General features: G+C 44.3%; 1 protein-coding gene across 18 annotated transcripts in view; it reads left to right on the forward strand.

Moving 5' to 3' along the window:
• LOC129193597 (protocadherin-15-like) overlaps nucleotides 1–15,367 on the forward strand; it is a 346,331-nt gene that overhangs the window by 184,088 nt on the left and 146,876 nt on the right. For all 18 annotated transcript variants that reach the window (XM_054797865.1, XM_054797864.1, XM_054797866.1 and 15 more), the window contains 5 exons: nucleotides 1,499–1,633; nucleotides 2,995–3,144; nucleotides 7,679–7,872; nucleotides 8,009–8,141; nucleotides 8,914–8,993. In XM_054797865.1, the coding sequence (XP_054653840.1) occupies nucleotides 1,499–1,633; nucleotides 2,995–3,144; nucleotides 7,679–7,872; nucleotides 8,009–8,141; nucleotides 8,914–8,993 (692 nt within the window). The remainder of the gene's footprint in view (nucleotides 1–1,498; nucleotides 1,634–2,994; nucleotides 3,145–7,678; nucleotides 7,873–8,008; nucleotides 8,142–8,913; nucleotides 8,994–15,367) is intronic.

Below are 15,367 nucleotides of genomic sequence, written 5' to 3' on the forward strand. Positions count from 1 at the left end.
GACCGTGCCGTTTCGTCCTGGCGCCGTTCCGCTGTACTTGTTGCAGTCCTTCCAACCGAAGAGTCACTTACAAGCTAGCTAGTAAGCAAGCTAGCGATGGCACAAGAGACACGCAGGGCGGCACGAAGCCAATCAGGACCCAAAAAACAATGGGGGGTGCAGAGAGACGAGCGAGGGAAGAGAGAGACACTCAACTTCCCACAGTGCAGTTCTTCTTAAAGGGCCAGGCTCGGCCTGTAACAGCGTTCATACGCTGTAATAAAAAAAAAGAAGCACAAAAAAAATTCTGCAAAAGGTGAACCGCGATAGAGTGAGGGAACACTGCACTATCATTTTAGTAAAAGGCAGAATCTTTAGCATCTTCAGTTCTGTGTTTCCGCAGGACTGCAATCTATTTGCGGTAGTGGGTGGCTGGGGGTGGGGAGGTTCTCGATGATGTCATTGTATAATTTCCATAATTACCCGCAGGACACACGTCCACGTTTTTTTTTTTTTTTTTTTTTAAAGGCTAAGAAATTTAAATGCAATTGTTAATCTGGTATTAAAGTAATAGTTGGGAATTTTTGACATGAAGTTGTATGACACCCCCATCAACAGTGTAGTACATCAGTGATGACGGTGTCGTCGTAACGTCTTCATCCGCACATGCAAACACTGTAGAACACGGCGTGCAGTGATACAGCTGGAGCCTATCCCAGTTGACTTTGGCTGAGAGGCGGGGTACACCCTGGACTGGTGTCCAGCCAATGGCAGGGCACATATAGACAAACCCTCACATTCATACCTATGGACCATTTAGAGTCGCCATGAAGCTAACATGCATGTTTTTGGAATGTGCAATTTGGAGCCGAAGAGGGACAGTGCCTTTAATAAATAAATGAATACATGTATGGGAAACAACGGACTAAATTGTGCAGGTGTACCTAATGTTATGACCAGTTTGTGTGTGTGTGTGTGTGTGTGTGTGTGTTTTGGGGGGGATTTGGAGTGATTTTCTTCTGCTGTGTTGTTTGCTTCATACTTTGCTTGCTGTTGAAATTACAAACGTTTTCTATCGAGTGGGAAGACTATTTTCTGGTGTGTATTTCTGGAATGGTGTGTGTGTGTGTGTGTGTGTGTGTGTGTGTGTGTGTGTGTGTGTGTGCGCGGTTGCCACTCCAGATTTCTATAGTGTCATCTTTCCAAAAGAAGCAGTTTTTGGGCGTGGATGCATGAGTGTATCAGAATCAATAATCCTTTCAGCCGTGAGTTGTGCCAGACTTAATAGAAGAGGAGGACCTTTTATTTTTGATATAATACCATGCAGGTGCACAGAAGTTGTACAAAAGCTCCTTTCCAGCAACAATGTGCGTCCTCTGTCCGTCTCCATGGGCTTGAAACGTTGAAGAACACGTGCATTCATTCATCTGTGGGGATAAGAAGGCTGTGATGTGATGATTGCTGGGTGAAAGTGTCGCCATGGTGACTGCTTCCTTTCCGCGTGTCTCTCTACTGGCAGACCAAAGACCCCGTGCTGAAGATAACCCAGGACGACTACAAGGCCATCTTCGGCTTGACCCCTACTGGAATAATCCGCTACCTGAGGCTGCTGAAACCTGTGGACCGGGAGAAGCAGATGACCTACACGTTCACGGTACGTCTGTGCAACCGAGTAGAATCAATAACTGGAGACCTCGGGACCTACGCATCCTATTGCTGTTGTTTGTCCCAGTCACAGGTCAGAGGGACTTGTGCGTGCAAAGCCAGGGCACATGGCGCACAATACGACTGTTAGCAGGCATCAGGTGTCGGTGTGGTACTTTTTAAATCCTGGATTCATGTGGATTGAGTATGTTCATAACTGTGTGCGGGGGCTGCAGATGGCATATTTTCAGACAAACAGGTTTTCATCCCTTCCAAAGCTCATTCCACTCAAAACACAATTCTAGTCAAAGATCCTCTACGTGAGAGGAGTGCTCTGTTGGTTTTAAAGCGCTACAGCCAAAACGCGAGTGAGAGACGTGTCAGGATGGTGTGTTTCTGGTTGGAGGGTATTCTTATGCTTTATGGTTGTCAAGGACAGATGTATGCCATATTTTTACATGCATACGACCATACATGATTGATGTCGCATCCGGAAGAAGCAATTCCCGTCCACAGCCTCCTACTTTCATGCCTTTATTTTGGCGCTGTCCTCACCAAGTAGCGAAGATCCGATGAAAAAAGCTCCAGTAAATAAAGTGTTTTTTTCTCAGTACACAGATTGTCCTTCAGGTGAGTTTTATACTTGTAAAGTTTGCACAAACATGAAGAAACACACAACATCTTCTCTGGGCTGCTTTCACCTTGCATGAGGTCCAGTGCATATTTACAGACACCACACGGCACGCATGCACCGGGACCACAACAGGCTCCTAACCAACAATAAAACCACAATCCTATTTGTTTGTTGTTCCCCATTCCATTATTATGATTATGATTATGGAGGGGGGTAGGCTCCAGCTTACCCATGACCCTAATGAGGACAAGCGGTAGGGAAAATGGATGTTTTTGATGATGATTGTGGTTACGATAATAATTATGGTTCTGATTATCGTCATTGACAATAATAATAGGTTTATCATGATTAGCATTTCTACTAGTAGTATCCATTCATTCGGGGTCGTGAGGGCTACTCGTCCTCATGTTACTATCATATTAATAGAATAATAATAGAACTCTAATAAGTATTGTGCTTTATATAATTAAGTACACCTGTGAACATTCCCTTACTGTATTTTAGATTATATTTTAAGATTTTACAAACAATGATTTACAGTTACACGTCATCCACTCTGCGTTTGAAAATATGGATCATACGGGCATACGTCACTTTCATATCATTGGAGGGATTTATAGTGGTGAATAAAATGATCACATCTCGCTGTCCCGCCAGATTCCAACATCTCAACATCCCAACTGTTTAATTTGTGTTTAAGTGTATCTTTTTTTATTTATTGTATCTTTCATGCACAGATGGTGGCGTCAGACGGTGTCCAGCAGAGCGGCCCCGTCACTGTCAACATCTTGGTCATGGATGCCAACGACAACACGCCCACGTTTGCTCAGGTGTCCTACAGCGTGGACTTGTTCACAGACATGCAGCCCGGGGAGACCGTGCTGCAGGTAATCAATGCACAAATCATTTCAGTCCCTCGCAGAAGCCTCTCATATTCACAGCACAGCACAGCACTGAGAACAATTCACACCAGTGTGTTGACAGGAAAAGAATATCGTGCCTGGCATTCACAGTCCTGACACGTACTGGAATGCTCACTGCACATTTTACTCATCAAGTCTGAGCTTTGCATTCACTTTTGACCAGGGACAGGTAGTGAAGAGGCAGACAGGGGCCGGTGGTCCAATCAGAAGGAAACATAAGTCATGATTCCATGCAGTCTGTTGCAGGTGCTTTATGGAGAAAAAGGACTTTAACTTCCACACCAAACAGAGAGTGCTTGCAAATGACTTTTCCAGGATGATCAGAGTAATGTTTATTGTTCTTCTATCTTCTTTGATGATGTAAAAGGATAAGTAACATGACCCCCCCCCCCCATTGCATTACTGCATCTGCACAATCATGCTTGTCCCAGTTCTACTCATCTCATGCTCACGTGTACGCTAGAATGCATGCATGCATGTGGGCAGGGGTGGACTTAGAATGAGGCAATTTCCTGGCGCACAGAGATTTCCAGGGTGCCCTAAACGTCTCATAAAAAAATGATTATTGATTTTATTTGATTTAAAGTACATATTACTGTACTTTGAGTTTTTATCCAAAGTAGTAACGTAGACACACGAGGACAGCAGCAGCGGTACTGTCTGGACAGGCACGGAGAATGCAGTAGTTCTAGAGATGAAGCTGAGAGTCACACTTTTCATCAGAGATGTGAGCATTAAAGCGGTAAACTAAGTTAAATGTTGCTTAATGTTTTGTCAATTACAATAAAAGCAGTGAGGTGATTCACTTGTTAGGTAATAATCCCAAGAACTGAATCTATTGCTCAGGAAATAAGAGAACACTTGTTAGTAGATGATAAACATCAATATTTAACATGTTTTTTGGGGGGGAGTATATAAACATGGCTAGCAACATGTACTAGCAACTTAAGTTGAAAGATAACTCATTTCAAAAGCAGGAAAAAAGTGGCCTCAATCACATACATTTTGTAAAAAAAAAAAAAAAAGAAAAAAAGAAGGATGTGGAGGGCCCCAATGACTGTGTGCCTTGGGCCCCCAAATGACTAAATGCGCCCCTGATCCGGACACTGTCATCTAAAGAGTCCCATGCACGGCTTAACGACAGCACACGCCCAGCTGTGTACAGCATTATACTGCACCTGATGTGCGTTTTGCGGATTTAAAAATGTCGTAAGTAGCGAGGGCTTCAGTGCATACCCATGGTCACCTGAGAATATAAAATGTTGATATTTAATATTTGGTGGGTTATTTTTTACCCCATTACAATTAGATAGAAATAAAATCAATACAAACTCAGGCTAAGGATACTAAGTTCCTTTGTAATTACATCCTAAGAAAGTGAAGTGAAATGTAAATGAAGTATTTCTCACAATACATATTTCTTCCTAAAGCCTAGGCCACTGCCGGGCGTGAAATTTATTTATTTTTGAATTTATTGTATTTTTTGGCAACCTGTAAGTGGAAGGTGCGTGCCACGCGTGAACTCAGAGGCTGCTCGGACGTACGGCTGTCGCTTTATTGGAAAGTCGTAAGGCCAACATCCACCAAACTTGCAATAGAAGTACTGACCTTCTTATGAAGGTTGCAAGAACTATGCGCAAGCTGTCCGTAAGATCTGTACCGGAACACCATTGGTTCTGCACAAGACCTACGTCACTTCCTCCACTCTGAATTGTTTTTACCACAGAGCATCTGTGAAGTCACGTGCCGTGATATTTATTCGTGTTTTTTTCAATTAATGAACGTAAATGGTCTAATTGTTTTCCTTAAAGACGCTTATTAGAAGGCTTGGCCAGCATGTAGAAGATCTTTATTGACCAAGCGTGACCTCATGCAGCACATGCAGATGTGGTATAGTCCAGTTCTCCCAGCTCCAGCTGAGCGCCCAACTGCAGGAGGAGCGAGAGAAAGTGCACTGCAACACACCTCATAAAACATTTTCACCAGCGAAACATACGAAAAACACACAAAGTGCATACGTTTTTTTTTTGAGAGTTTGTTTGACATAAACCTCTGCAGCCGGTCCACTACTCCAAAACCAGCACATCACACGTGCGTTTCTTGGTAACTGGTCTTTCACTTGTATGGCGCTTTTCCACCTCCAAGCACTTTGACACTGTTGGCGCACTTACACACTGATGACACAGCATCAGGAGCAAGCGGGCGTTCAGTATCTTGCCCATACTTCCACATGATCACGGGAGGACGGAGGATGGAACCCGCAACCTTCAGGTTGGGTGACGACCACTCTACCACCTGAGCCATGCCGCCTGACCGTTTTTGCATGACTGATTGTGACCAAGGCTTAATCTAAATGAAAGGAGTGTGTAGCGGCTATGTATGGTCTGAAGCACGCATGCCAGAATGCACATTTTTATACATTTGAATTCATACGTACATATTCATATTCATATGGTGTTGTAAAAATGTAGATCCATAACCAGATTGCACAAAATGCAAGGACTTCCATCTCCGTCTTTTCATTTTCTCCCTCTGGTTTGTCTTTCTGTCCTCTCAGCACTTCCTTGGCAAAGAAAAAACATGTCAGACTCACAAAGGTCAAGTTTAATCTGTCTTAAAACGTCAGTTTGGCCCCCATGAAATGAGGTCAGGGGTCGCTGAGTGTTAAATATATATATATATATATATATATATATATATATATATATATATATATATATATATATATATATATATATATATATTTATTATTATTTTTTTTTAAGCAGTTTATGAAAGGTCCCCTTCGACTGTTGCTTGTTTTGTTCACCTGCTTCTTGACAAACATCACACATGTGCTTCGATATTTGGTTCCAGACCAAAAATGTAAAAACAAATCTGTACTTTGCTTGCCCTCACACTGCTATTTTTTGTCTTGTGACAAAAGAACGCGCAGTAACGAACACAAAGTACGGGCTGCTCCAAGGGCCTGTGCAATACAGTATATGGAGTATGTATGAGCGCTACCTTTCTGCTCTTGCCCTGCATGTGTGTGGGTGTGTGCTCTTCAAAAGTATATTTTACAAGCTTTTTGTGAAAAGGAAACTTGTAAAAATAGCAGAATATAAAAATCATGTACATATTCAACCCAGCACACCGCATTTTTTTTAGAATATTCGAGTTCCATCACATAAAGTCAAGCCTCAGGTTTCATATAATTTTCAGAAACATTGTTTTTTGTCCAGTATTGCATGTAACAAACTAGTCTGTTTGTCCTGTGAAGTATCTTTCCGCTAAATCGAGTGCCAAACAAAGCAGCAGCTTCATCGAGCATGACCTTCAACTCTCACTGGATCGGTTCACAGCCGAGCGTGAAGCAGCCGGGATGAGAATCAGAGCTTCCAAGTCCGAGCCCATGGTTGTCACCTGGAAAAGGGTGGAGTGTCATCTCTGGGTCCTGCCCCACGTGGAGGAGTTTAAGTACCTCAGGGTCTTGTTCACGAGTGAGGGAAGGATGGAACGCAAGATGGACAGGCGGATTGGTGCGGCGTCTTGTGGTGAAGAGGGAGCTGAGCCTAAAGGCAAATTTACCAATTCGTCTACGTTCCTACCCTCACCTATGGTCATAAACAATGGTAGTAACCGAAAGGACAAGATGGCGGGTACGAGCGGCCCAAATGAGTTTTCTCCGTGGGGTGGCGGGGCTCTCCCTTTCAGATAAGGTGAGAAGCACTGTCATCCGGGAGAAACTGGGAGAAGAACTGCTGCTCCTCCACAGGCATCCGGTCAGGATGCCTCCCAGGTGAGGTGTTCAGGGCACATCCGACTGGGATCCGCCGGGAAGAGCTGGATGAAGTTGCCGGGGAGAGGGAAGTCTGGGCTTCTGTGCTTAGGCTGCTGCCCCCGTGACCCGACCTTGGATAAGCAATAGAGGATGGCTGGCTGGATGGAAACAAAGCATCCTACGCGTTGCGGACTAATCGTCAGTGCATTTGTATTGAGTGTGACTGCTAAATAGGTGTTGGAAATCGCCATGTCAGTTGCTAAGGCTAATCGCTATCGCATGTGCAACGAGTGTGAATCCAACCTTTGAGCATCTTCATCATGAGAGAAAGGCAACCGGGTGGTTTGGATGAAAGTTGTAGAACTTTAGAGATGTTCATCCAATCCCAGCAGTGCTCCCAATTACAGGCATTGGGACGCCCGGAATAATTGGGCTGAAGGAGACTGAGTAATGCATATGGATATCAAAGCAGGCACCATCCAGAGCTTTATACTTCCAATTTAAAAGCATAGAATTAATTCAGTGCAGTCTAAACTTCATTGATCTTTAATGTCAACAAACTGCAGGGAGTATTTATCTCCACAAACAAAGCAGCACGTATAGCTTTCATCTAAAGGAGCAAAGCTTGTGTTTTTCTGTGTGGTTCTCATCAAACAAGATTGATCCAAGGTGCAGGCACTTTCAAGTCCCCACGCTTGACTGCTACTAATCTTTTTCTGCGTCTTTGCTTCCAAGTTAACAGCAGCGGATGCTGACGAGGGGCTAAACGGTGTGGTGACCTATGAGATACTAGCTGGAGCTCAGGGACACTTTGTCATCAATAACCGCACAGGGCGCATTACGGTGGCGGCAGGTGTCACGCTCGCTGTCGGAAGATCTTTCGCTCTGACCGTCAAGGCGTCTGACAGTGCGCCAGAGTCCCTGAGAAGGTATGCTGGTTCGCTTGTGCCTTGTTGCCTTTGAGGCCTTTTACTGCATTTGGAGCCAAGGATTGTCTACTTAGCTGCTGGGTTACGTAACGTAGCGTAACCTCAACAGCCTGATGTTTTACTTCCCGGTTGCCAGGAGCTCCATCACCACCGTCTACATCGAAGTGTTGCCGCCTAACAATCAGAGCCCCCCGCGTTTCCCCCTGCTCACCTACAGTCTGGAGGTCAGCGAGGCCACGAGGATCGGAGCTATCCTGCTCAATCTGCAGGTGAGACTTCAACCCAACAGAACATCCTGTATTCGGAACCCTTGTATACATGAACCCAACCAAGCAGATCATGAGGTGGTGTCAGCATCTGGTAGCAACCATTGCTTTCAACACAGCAGGGAAGGAGGAGGATAATACTAATAATGTATGTATGTATGTATGTATTTGTACTTTATTAATCCCACAGCAGGGAAATTCACTTGTTACAGCAGCAAGCAAGATACGCAAGTAAAGAATACATAGTGACTACAACATGGTTCAGGTGGTGCAGGTGTTGTGTTGAATTATTATTATTATTAATAATAATAATAATAATAATAATAATAATAATAATTGTTGTGATTTTCGGAGTGTCCGTGAATGCATCTTGCTGTTGTCTAGTGACAACGAGGAAGTGTCGTTGCAATGACGAATGGACAAGAGACGAGTTTGTGAGTTGAGTTGGAGGTACTGTAGATGTATGGTGGTAGCGTCTTATACAAGCTCTACCCTGCTCTCACCCTCACCCTGCCGTACTTTCATCTCTATAGTATTGTCTCTTGAGAAGATTGTAATCAAAAATATATTGTCATAAAAAATGAAACATGAAATATGAGCGCCTGCATAGCACCACCTGTTGCTTGTGGAAATGTGTTATCATTTCTATCAGCAGTGAGATGGTTTCATGCTATCATCCAGGATGTCCGTGCCTTAGTGCTTGTTTCATTGCTTTGCGTACACCTTGACGGTACTTTACGACCTCCAAAGGTTTGCCATCTTTGTCTTCCTGCAGGCCACAGACAGAGAAAACGACCCCATCACATATCACATCCTCAGCGGGGACTCCCACAGTGTCTTCAACCTCTCTGAGACGTAAGTATCAATGTTTGGCTTCGCTTGTGGAATGAGTCATGCGTTGTTTCCAGGGAGGGGTGGAACCGTACGCTATCATCAAGGTTCCAGATGCACTTTGCTTTCGTGTAAACAGCTTTAATGAGTTTTAAAATGACACATAAAAAAGTGCAACCTGTTTGCAGGAATTTGGATTCTGCTATAAATAAAAGTCTCAAATAGATAATAAAAGTAATAACGAATAAGTGTAAAAATATACCATACATAAATTGCCATGTTTATTTGTAGGAAAATGCTGTTTTTAGGAATGAGTAGTTCCATCTTGAAGCTCCAGCCTCCATCTCGACTGAACAATGTGTTGTTTTCATCAACAATGACTATAACCAAATTATTTTGTTGATGGACCTTTTTTTGAGACTAATGAGCACTTTGAAGACTAAAACATGACGAGTATGGTGTGAGTTTTTGTTGGCAAGACGAGGCTGGATGAAAATGTGAGCAGGTGGTCTGTCACAGTGATCCCAAACCTTTTTTCACCCACAGACTGGCTCGTGTTCCCACAAACCAGGGGGTGTGTCAGTTGGGTGGGGTTTCGAGGTTTGGGGTCGCTTCGTTTTTGGCTTCTTTAGTAATCAAATTAATTTGGTCTGCTTTGCTCCCTAGCTTGCCAGCTAGCGGCCATCTCGAGTCCCTGCAGCGCAAGAGTTGCAATGTGATGTAAACAAAGAATAATAGCAGTGTAAAGGTGATTGTCGGGGTGTTATGTCATGCCTACAGGGCTCTTCTAAAGTTAAAAAACACATTTAGAAAGCCATAGACAGGTTTTCTGTGCTCTAACTGTGAAAATATTAAATTTAACATTGAATCCTATATTGTGGAAATTCATTTAACGCTGGGTCTGGAACCAATTAACCACAATAAACAAGAGATTAGTGTATACTATTTGATAAAATAGACTAGATAAATATAAGGCTGATTTCTTGCTAGCCATGATGTTTCCGAAATCGAGTCACGACTATTTCACAGAGCAGTTGCACTTCCTGTCCCTCACTCCATGTCTTCTGTGCGGGAATTCCGTAAGCCTCTGTTCCGTACGGAATAATCCCATTACGAATAATTGTACCATTAGACCCCTATTTGCTTCTGGTGCTTGTGTTGTCAGCCTTCATCCATCCATCCATGTTCCTCCGCTTCTCCGGGTCCGGGTCGCGGGGTCAGACGTCTCCATAGGGAAGTCTAGACTTTCCGGTCCTTTTATACTGTATGCCATTGGCTGTGTAGTGGTTCATGTAGCTGACACTATACTCGTTGCAAATTGCCTTGGTGAGCAGTCAAGGTAGTCCGTCTTTCCCTTTGACTAGCAGAAGGCTAGATGCACGTAGAAGGCTTTGGAGTTTGATTGCCTGCACACCTTTTCAACCTCCAAGATGACATGAAACACAACATATCACCAAAAAGGGAACCCAGAGGAAGATAACTTGAGGAGCAGTTATGAAAACAAAGTCAAAGCATCTGAGACGAGTATTAAGGTTAGGGCGGAGAGCATTTTGAAGAGAAAACGTGATAGAGTGGTCGTGGACGGGAATGTGCTAATGAAGGTCCAGGAGGTGGAATTTGAGTATGCATAAACAAGCAAACTGCATTCATAAATGTATAAGAGTCTGACTCTCCAAGCATGCCACCGCTTTTATTATCTCTGGGGACGACTTGAAGACAAATAGAACTTTCCCACCCGCCTTGTTCCTGCAGTCCAAATCAATATCAGCATATAAAAATCTCACCATGCTCAGCGGCCGCCCGCACGGTGAGGAAACGCCATGAAATATTAACATGCTTTTTTTTTTTTACCCTCCTATAAATGAGGAAGTCAATTTAGAGGGTCAAGATGCAAGGAGACTCACAATGCACACACCTCCTCTCCTCGCCGGCTCTTCATGTGAAGATGTTGGCTCTGTGATAGCGGCAAGCATGAATCCCAAGATTCAGACACGTTCAATGCAGAGATATTAAAAAGGCAGATGCTGATGCGGCACACAGTGAATTAAGAGTGATTAGCCGCTGCTCTTGTTTAGTTGTGCGTACAATGCACCATGCTGAGACCAGCGCTGCTCTCATTTTTCAAGCCTTCACAAGTCCAGTGTGATGATTGTGCACTGCTGCATTTTCACACCATGCCGCATATGGCGCTGGTTCTGTTCAGCTATTATGAATAATGAGTCTCGCTCTCATCCGTGACTCTCTATAAATGGGGCAGGTTCCCCTGAGGGAGGGGAGGGGGATGCTTGAGATAGTCGCCATAGCAGCAGCAGCACAATGACTGTCTGTCTGCAATGGTGATCATGGCTGACTGTTAAATACACGCGTATTCTTTCACTGCGCTTTTTCTACTGCTTTTTAGTTGAAGTAATGATACCACAACTGCTGAGACACAACGAAAGGGTAGAAATAAATAAGCTATGCTTCTTCCTACTCCTTTTCACACATGTTGAATCTTGCAAGTGTCAATGTGATGTGTGAAACTTAACAATGTTCAAATAATTAAAGCAGTGCTGTTCACCAACAGGGAAAGAAGGTAAAAGGTACCCACGTCGACATGAATGAGCATCTAACAAAACACAATACTGATATTGCCAAGAAAGCACAAGACTTGAGGAAGCAAGGAAAGAAGCAAAGTACTACACCAACTGCAAAATCTACATCAAGTTAAATGGAGGAGCAGTAGAGGCAAGAGTGCTTGTTGTCAAAGATATCAATGATCTGGATACATATTGAAGGTCACATCACCATGGCAAGGAAAATGGAGGATACAACCCACAAAGAAAGAACCATGTAGTCGTAGAAGGATTACATCCATCCATCCAATCCATTTTCTATGCCGCTTATCCTAATTAGGGTTGCGGGGGATAACATTCAATAAAATCCAAATATCATAGGAATAAAGTCACAATGTTAAGAAAAAAATGACAAGAAGATGCTTCAAGTATTTGTAAAATTACAAAATACCCGCAAAAATGGAAAAACGGAGCAGTAGAGCAAAGGTAATAAGATTCAAGATTCAAGATTCAAGAGAGTTTTATTGTCATGTGCATGGTAAAACAGCAGTTATACCATGCAATGAAAATCTTATTCTGTTCATTCTCCCAAGGAAAAGAAAGAAAAACACAAGAAAGAATAAGAACATAAGAAACATAAACACATATACATAAATACCAAGAAATTAAGCAACAACAACAGAAGAGACATTAATGCAAGTAAATAATACAAATAAATAAATAAATAAATAAAGTGCTATGAGTGTGTGTTGCGTGTGGCGTGTCTGAGTGCTTCATTGAGAAGCCTGATGGCCTGTGGGTAAAAGCTGTTTGCCAGCCTTGTGGTCCTGGACTTCAAACTCCTGTAGCGTCTGCCTGATGGTAGGAGTGTGAATAATGAGTGTTGTGGATGTGTGCTGTCCTTGATGAGGTTGTGTGTTCTGCGTAGGACTCTAGATTTATAAATGTCTTGCAGTGAGGGGAGGGCTGCCCCAACAATGTTCTGTGAGGTCTTGATCACCCGCTGGAGTGCCTTCCTATCACGTGTTGTACAGTTACCGTACCAAACAGTGATGGAGGCGGTAAGGACACTTTCGATGGTGCATCTGTAGAAGCAACTCAGGATTGTGGTGGACATGCCAAATTTCCTCAGTCTTCTCAGGAAGTACAGTCTCCTTTGGGACTTCTTCAGAATTTGTTGGGTGTTGTGAGACCAGGTGAGGTCCTCGCTGATGTGTGTGCCAAGGAACTTGAAGGTTTTCACCCTCTCCACCTCAGTCTCACCAATAAACAGGGGTCTATGTGGCTCCTTTTCCCTTGTTCTTGGGTCGATGATCATCTCTTTAGTCTTATCTGTATTGAGAAGGAGATTGTTATCACGACACCAAGCTATGAGGTCCGCCACCTCTCTTCTGTATGATGTTTCAACACCACCAGTGATCAGTCCGATGACTGTAGTGTCATCCGCAAATTTAATGATGCTGGTGTTGTTCTGGGAGGCCACGCAATCGTAGGTGAAGAGCGTGTAGAGGAGCGGACTCAGCACACACCCCTGTGGGGTCCCAGTGCTCACAATTCTTGAGCTGGATGTGCGGTTGTGGACTCTGACTGACTGGGGTCTGCCTGTGAGAAAGTTAAACACCCAGTTACAGAGGGAGGGAGACAGGCCAAGTGTGAGGAGCTTATTTGTGAGTTTGTGGGGGCTGACTGTATTAAAAGCGGAGCTATAGTCTATAAATAGCATTCTGACGTATGTGTCCTGGCCCTGTAGGTGAGAAAGGGCTGTGTGGATGGCAGTGTTGACTGCATCATCCGTGGACCGGTTCTGGCGATATGCAAACTGTAGAGGGTCCACAGTTGCCGCCGGGATGCTCTTTTTGATGTGGGTCATGACTATTCTTTCAAAGCACTTCATAACAATAGGAGTGAGTGCTATAGGGCGATAGTCATTCAAGCAGGTCACGTTGCTCTTCTTGGGTACGGGCACTATGGTGGTGGACTTAAAGCAGGTCGGTACAGATGCTTGTGCAAGCGACAGGTTAAATATGTCAGCAAGCACATCAGCTAGCTCTGATGAGCAAACCCGAAGTGCACGTCCTGAGATGTTGTCTGGGCCTGCTGCTTTTCGTGGGTTTGTTTTGTTTAGAACCCTGCGCACATCAGCTGATGTCACCATGAGAGGTGCGTCCTGTGTGCTCCCCAGGTTCAGCCACCCTCTCTGCTCATCAGAAGTTTGGGTGTCAAAGCGGGCATAGAACTCGTTCAGCTCATCTGGAAGTGTGGTTTGGCTGGACGTGGCTACGCTACTCTGCTGTCGATAGTCTGTGATGTGCTGGAGCCCCGCCCACATGCGCCGAGGGTCTGAGGTGGAATAGTAGCCCTCCAGCTTCTGTCTGTACTGTCTTTTGGCCTCCCGTATGGACCTCCTCAGGTCATATCTGGCCTTTTTGTAGTCATCAGCGGTGCCCATGACAAATGCAGTCGAACGAGCACGTAGCTTAGCCCTTACATCACAGTTCATCCACTGTTTTTGGTTAGGGTATTTTCTGTAATACTTGGTGGTGGTAACAGTCTCTATACATGTGCTAATGTAGCCAGTAACAGCAGAAGCATATTCATCCAAATCAACAGTACAATCTTCCCTCCCCGCTGCAGTTTTAAACACATCCCAGTTTGTGCAGCCAAAGCAGTCCTGAAGTACTTGATCAGTTTCTTCATTCCATACTTTAACTGCTGTACTTACAGGGGGAGCTTTTTTGAGAAGTTGTCTGTACGTTGGATAAAGGAATATAGAGATGTGGTCAGCCTTTCCAAAGTGGGGTCTTGGAACAGCCTTCAAAGCACCTTTCATGTTGCAGTAGACTTGGTCCAGGATGTTATTTTCCCTTGTGGGAAAGCTCACATGCTGGTAATATTTGGGGAGGACAGTCCTGAGGTTACAGTGGTTGAAATCGCCAGATATAATGAATACAGCGTCTGGGTGTTTGGTCTCGTGTTTATCGATGATGTCATGCAGGAGGCCTAGTGCATTAGCAGTGTTAGCTCGTGGTGGGATGTAAACAGCAGTTAAATACACAGCGCTAAACTCACGAGGTAAATAAAAAGGTCTGCATTTCACCATCAGCAGCTCAATGTCCTGCGAGCAGTGCTTTTCCATCGTCTGTACGTCTGTGCACCACCGTTTGTTTACGTAAACACAGACGCCGCCACCTCTGTGTTTACCAGACGCTAAAGTCCGATCTCCCCGGTAAGCAGCAAATGATTCCAACTGGATCGCCGAGTCCGGTATATCCTCCGTCAGCCAGGTTTCTGTGAAGGTGAGGACACAGCATTCCCTGATCTCACGTTGAGCTGTAATCCTTGCTCGTAGTTCGTCCATCTTGTTTTCAAGAGAGCGGACGTTGGCTAGCAGCAAGCTTGGTAGCGGTGGCCTAGTCGCTCTAGCTTTTAGCCTAGCATGCAGGCCGGCTCGCTTGCCTCGTTTACGCCTCGGATGCTTTGCTCGCCGGGTATTCAGCTCACCGGGGCCGCAGGCTGCTGCGTTCTCCCGGCGCAGAAGAAAGGCAAAGTCTGAGAGGCTAAATGAAAGTTCATGGTGAACCCTGCCGATGTTCAAAAGTGTCTCCCTGTTGTAATGTACTGCGTGAGTGTGTTGAATGTCCAAAATGAACAATAAGATAGCAAAAAATAGAAAAACACGGGAGAGTGTCACAGAGACGTCTGCCACGGAGGGCGCCATCTTTGAAACGATGCACTAATAATAATAATAATGCACTTTATTACCTACAGCACAAAGCAGATATGCAGGCAGTTTTTTTTTATCTAACATTTTTTAACATTTTTATCTACTTAGATATCTATTTA

The sequence above is a fragment of the Dunckerocampus dactyliophorus genome, chromosome 14 (assembly GCF_027744805.1).
Source record: "Dunckerocampus dactyliophorus isolate RoL2022-P2 chromosome 14, RoL_Ddac_1.1, whole genome shotgun sequence".
NCBI classification, from domain to species: Eukaryota; Metazoa; Chordata; class Actinopteri; order Syngnathiformes; family Syngnathidae; genus Dunckerocampus; species Dunckerocampus dactyliophorus.